General features: G+C 53.8%; 1 protein-coding gene across 1 annotated transcript; it reads right to left on the bottom strand.

Moving 5' to 3' along the window:
* Positions 1–1,717: 1,717 nt before the first annotated feature.
* On the bottom strand, positions 1,718–5,259 carry V2A60_002752 (uncharacterized protein; the record flags this gene model as incomplete). Its single annotated transcript, XM_083254098.1, has 4 exons — positions 1,718–4,061; positions 4,130–4,738; positions 4,798–4,997; positions 5,059–5,259. 4 exons carry the CDS (start codon positions 5,257–5,259, stop codon positions 1,718–1,720), a joined length of 3,354 nt encoding a protein of 1,117 aa, XP_083110224.1.
* Between the last annotated feature and the right edge of the window lie 741 nt (positions 5,260–6,000).

Raw genomic sequence — 6,000 nt, 5'->3', positions numbered from 1 at the left:
GTTGCCATTTTGTAGAGCCGGCTCGAGGGCTGTTTTCCACTGCTGTTTAATTGAGAATGCGACATGAAAGGCTGCCCTAGAGTTGTATTAAAATATTCAGTCTGCATTAACGCTACATAAGTAAGGGACAAACAAATGTGTGACGCTCAAGATAAATCGAGTCTTCGTCGTTGCATGGTATTGGATAGTGCTGGCTGGATCACATAATATCGACGAATTTCCTGTTAGACTGGCCGTTATGTAGGACATATCATCTCGCAAGATGCTTTCTCGTTTTTTCTGGTTTTGATTTATCGCGGCGTCGGTGGCTTGCTTGCTTTGCGTATATCAGTCCACAGACGTTGCAAAGCGTCCCAGGACCTTCTGGGCCGGGCCGCCACTCCGGGCTGCTGATTTCACCACATTGGTGACAAGAAATATCGGTGCTCAAATGCTTCTTGGGACAGGTCAATAAAACAGCCATTTCCACGTATCATCTAATTTTGGCCGTACTCACTCGGAAATGCTGGTGTTGGGTCGGCAAGCTTGCGTCCTCGGCAGAGACTCCAGAGGGTCTACTATGGTGAATTTTGATATGATGGCTCTCGCCAGAGCCCGGTGGCTTGGGCTTATCATGGCTTGTGTGGCCAGGAGACTTGGTCGCGCCATGCTCATGGGGTGCATCACCGTCGTGCGATTCGCCGGGGTTGGAGTCGTGGACGAGGGCAGAACGGCCGCCAACGTTGTCTTGAAAGCGGTATAGTTCTTGCGCTGTACGTCTAATCTGCAGTATGGGGCCAAGATAAACAGAGCATCAGTCACATGGCATGAAATGGATTTGCGCATTCTAAGTTGACGTGGCTTTACCGTTTGCAGGGACTCGCCAAGCTTGAGCCGGCTAACGGAAGGCCTGCACTGCTCAGGCGGCCCTGGCACCGAGCTCTGCGGGTATATGTCTTCTCTCTGTCGTGGCATGTGTAGAGAATTTATGTAGATATTGGCTATTGTAGTTCGAAAGGGTAGCTCGACAGGGCCGCGAACCGCGACGCAGATGACACAGACATGAACAGTCGAAATGCACCTCTGAAGGCTGAGCTATCTCGACTGTAGACATGAATGGGCATCGCGCTGCAGCAGCCTCCCTTCTTCGGGTTAGCCGGCGCCGAGCAGGTGATGGCGTTCGAGCAACGGCACGCGAAACTTTACTCCGTCAACAACGGGCTTCGGCGCAAGGAGGGCCAGGATCCAGGCGCATCCAAACGACGACGGCGTAGCTGAACTGAGCCGTTCGTAGTATGTGATGGAATACCCGATGCCACTGGTGCATGCAGATGGAAAATCACGCATCGCAGCCTCCCAGCTGGCTTTGAAGGAATGAGGCAGCGACCGTGATGTTTGCGCAGGTTGCAGGGAGGAAAGGCTCCGATGACTGACCAGGGGCCTCGTGTTACCTAGGTAGTTTGCGGCCTGGTCCTGTGGGGCGACCCGGCGGGGTAGGAGGTCCCCTAAAATGATACGGGCTGATCAGCGAGCCACTGCTGGTCTCACCGGCAAACACCACCACCATCACTCGAGTCTGCAAACGGCGAAATTTTGATTTTTTTTTAGAAGATTATTTTCTATCGGAATCATCATGTAAACATGTTCAAGACTATATATAATGCAAAGTACGAAATTTTCCACAAAACAACCCTGTGAATCTGCTAGCTCTCGGCATCCGACACCGCGCGGACTCCTCCTAGACCATGCTAGAGTTCTTAGCTCCAGAGACCTGCGTGTTGCTCTTGGATAGCGTCTCTCCCGTGTCTTTTCGCGAAAACGAAGCCCATGTCTTAAAGCTAGACACGGACATGGTCTTGCGGAACTTGACTCCTGACTCATCTGGTCCTCCTTGGCCCCAGGCACCACGTTGGACGGCGCGATCTTGGAGCAGTTGGAATTGACGCTTCATGAATTTCCAACCCTCGATGCCAGCGACGAAAACAATCGTGAAGCCGACCGATAGCGCCCACTCCCAAGAAATGGGAGCGTGCTTGAAGAACTTGGTGTTCAGCTCTGGTATGTACACAACAGGAATAACCGACAGTGCGCCGCAGATGACGGACCAGAATAGGAAGCGGTTGCTGTAGACATCCTTGAAAAATGGGAACTTGCTATCGTCGTCGGGGTTGAGACGGAACATGGAACGGCGGAGACTTTTAAACTCCCAAGCAGAGATGAGTATCAGCCAGGTAAGCTCCGCAAAGACCGCGGCACGAGCCCGGAAGACAGGTTTGCACTCTTCGGAATACGCCGTGTTGCAGTTCAAACCAAGGTCACCCCCGAATCGTCCGTAAATGATGATGACAAAGGTGACCATGGTACAGGCACCCATCATGATACCATAGATGACCATGTCGACAATGATCTGGTTGGTGAAAACACCGCGGCGCTTGTCCTGCGGAGGCTTACGCATGACATCCTGGGCGGCAGGCTCACGGCCAAGACCGAACGCGGGAAATGATGAAGTAACCATGTTGATCCAGATGATATGCAGAGGCGAAATCGGAAACACGGAGAAGCCATCCTGGTCGACAAAGCCAAGTCCAGCAATGAGGAGGATCACCTCACCAACATTGGAGGTGAGTAGGTGCAAAATAAATTTTTGAATATTGTCAAACATGCGACGACCCTCACGAATAGCAGCAACGATTGAGTTGAACTTGTCGTCTGTCAGCACAATCTTGGAGGCCGACTTGGCGACATCAGAGCCCGAGCCCATAGCAATACCGACGTCGGCACGCGACAGCGAGGGTGCGTCGTTGACGCCGTCACCCGTCATGGCCATGAATGCTCCACGGCGTCGCAGAGCTTCGATCATGCGAGTCTTGGTATCCGGAGCACAGCGAGCGATGACCAGGGGAAGCTCTTCCAGGGCGTCAATCTCGGCGTCCGACATCTTGTCAAAATCGGTCGCCTTCTGGACGATGGAAGTAGCAACCTTGTCGGGCAAGACGCCAAGGTTTTTGGGGATGATACCGACCTCCTTGGCAATGGCCTTGGCAGTTTCGGGATGGTCACCAGTAAGCATGTGTACCTTGATACCGGCCTGAGAGCATTCCGCAATGGAAGGCTTGGTCTCCCGACGCGGAGGGTCGTAAATACCAGCAAGACCGAGCAGAACGAGGTTCTGCTCCACCTCGCCGCGAAGCTTCTCGTCTTCTGCGGCGCTGGACGATTGCTTAGCAGTAAACTTGCCATCCCACTTGCGGTACGCAATGGCTAGAACACGCTGACCCTGCGAGGCGAGATTGTTCATTTGCTGTAGGACAGTCTCCTTAAGGTCGTCAGTGATGGGCTGCTGATCGGAACCTGTCCCTACATGCGAACACAGATCCAGGATGCGCTCAACCGCTCCCTTTGTGAAGACCATGCTATTGTCGGTCTCAACAATGGAGCCACTCTCTCCCTCGGGAGCATCATAAATAACGGACATGCGCTTGATAGAACTGTCAAAGGGAAATTCGGCAAGCTGCTTCCAGCCCTGACCCTCAAGTGACTTTTTCCCGAGGCTGAAACGGTGGGCAAAAACTTGAAGAGCGATCTCGGTGGGCTCGCCAGTTGTCTGCCACTTTTCCTCTTCCTTGTCGAAGCGGACAGTGGCCAAGTTGCACAAAGATGTTGAGAGCAGAAATGCCTTGAGCTCATCTGTCATTTCGCAGGGCGTTTCGACTGGGGCGGGTTCATTTTCACTTTTAGGGTTAAGCTTCTCGTCGGGGACATCGAACTTGAGAACAGCAGCACTGCGCTCACGGTCGTAGTCTCGCTTGGGAGCCTCGGTGACAGGCTCGTCCTTGTTGAGAGCATGGGTGACGCGACCCTTGGTCGGATCGCTAGGGTTCTGCGAGTCATGGACAGTGTAAATATGACTGCTAGGAATCCAAGCCTTGCGGACAATCATCGCACCCTCCGTAAGTGTACCTGTCTTGTCAGAGCAGATGTTGGTGACACCGCCGAGGGCTTCCAAGGCAGAGAGGTCGCGTACGACGACATTGGCTTTGCGCATGACGGTGACAGCGACGACCATGGTAATTGTGAGGACACTGCATAACCACACTTGTTAGCAAACTGTGCACTGCAGAAACGAGGAGTAGGTAGATGCTGCACTTACGCGACCAGAGATTCGGGGATGATGGCAATACCGAGAGATGTGGCGTAAATGATGACCTCGTTGCGAAGATTGAAATGGTTGACGCCAAATACGACCATGGCTAGAATAATAGCACAGCCAAAGAGGACGTAAGCAAGAGCGGACAGCTTTCGCTGAAGAGGAGTTCCTTCGGTCAAGCCCAGAAACTTGCCAAGGACATCATAGGTTCGCTTAGCCAGGCCAACCACAGGCTGACGCTTGCCATATTTGCGCCAGTTCATAGAGCGGCCGGCCTTGCGCTGCTTCTTAGAGGTGGAGGCAGCAATCTTGCCGACCTCGGTGGTCATGCCAGTAGCAGTGACGATACCGCGACCGCGGCCCTTTCGAACGACGGTGGTGGCGTAGGCCATGTTGACACGGTCACCGATGCCGACTTCCTGTTCTGAGGTGGCCAGCTTTTCAGACCCGGGGGTAGTGACGTTGTTTTCAATGATTTTTTCGACGGGAATCGATTCGCCAGTTAGCTGGCCCTCTTCACAAGCTAGATTCATAGCTTCGAAGAGGCGAAGGTCGGCAGGTACTGTGTCGCCCGTCTTGAGGAGGACAATGTCGCCGGGGAGGACATCAGGACTGCAAAAATGAGGTTAGAATGACGGGTTTGGAAGGATGTCAAGAGGGGCAAGACATACTTTGAAATGACCTGAGTCTTGCCGTCACGGAGTACCATGGCACTGGGAGACGAGAGGGCACGGAGAGCATCCATGCGCTTTTCGGCGCGATACTCTTGCCAGAAGCCGATGGTGACGTTGAGAAAAATGACACATGCGAGAACGCCGCCCTCGATGTAGTCTTTGATGCCGAAACTGAGGGCCATGGCGAAAACGAGGACCTGGAGACTGATATTAGTCGGACATTGGCTTTGACGGGTGCAAAAAATCAAAAAGACGTACGATGATCATGGCATTGAGGATTTGCTTGGTCAAGATCTTGTACCAGGCAATGGTATCGCCAACATCGAGCTCATTCTTGGGGTACTTTTGCTGGAGCTGCGCAACCTGCGCCGAGGTGAGGCCCTTGTCGACATCTGTGGAGAGCGCGTCGGCCGTCTCGGCGACAGAGAGGAGGAACGGGTGCTTGGGAAACTCAGCCATTGTCGCAGGTCGAGGCGGCAAAGTCGGCGGTGGTCGTGTCGGTGGCGCAACCGCGCTGCTGTCCAGAAGTAGGGCAGAGGCTGATGAAGGTTCGAAGGTGATGCATAAGCGGATAGGACTGGGAAAGGGCTTCGCTCCCGTGGACGATGGAAACAGCGACAAAAGACAAATCCCCCAGTTCAAGTCAAGGGCGCCTCTTGCACGTCAGTAGAGTTTGGAGGCCTTTTCTCGTTGGGGTATGGTAGCTGTGGGGGAGGGGGGGTTCAATGATGCAGTGATGATAGTTTTCCCCGGTGTATTAATGAAAGGCAAGCTTTGGTCTTTTCCAAGCGTTGGCTATAGGTTGATCTAGATTAAAAGGAACCACGGCCGTGCAGGAGGGCGGGGAGGCGGTACTATAAGTACTTGTCGTTCTAAACAAAAACGCAACAATTTGTTACAGAGTTTCGTTGCCAAGATGCCCTTGCAACTAGCAGAGCCAACGCGCGCCGCCATCCATTTCCCCCCCCAAGATAAGGTTTTGACGTAGGTAGGCCCAAAGCCGAGAGCGTTGGCCCCACATCCGCCGGAGTCCTGGGCGAACGTGGATACTTCGGCTTGGCGGCGCCGGGGTTTGGCCCCACCTGGCGGCGCCGCAAGCATTTTGCGCCCCCCCCTCCCCCCAATCCTCCCCGGCGGCGAAAGCGCGGCGTTCCAGCTGGGGCTTTTGGGTCGGTCCCCCCTCCCCTCTATCCTCTATTC

The sequence above is a fragment of the Cordyceps javanica genome, chromosome 2 (genome assembly GCF_051103115.1).
Source record: "Cordyceps javanica chromosome 2, complete sequence".
Taxonomy (NCBI): Eukaryota; Fungi; Ascomycota; class Sordariomycetes; order Hypocreales; family Cordycipitaceae; genus Cordyceps; species Cordyceps javanica.
The sequence above is the reverse complement of the archived record's forward strand: the minus strand, read 5'-3'. Positions and strand labels throughout refer to the sequence as shown.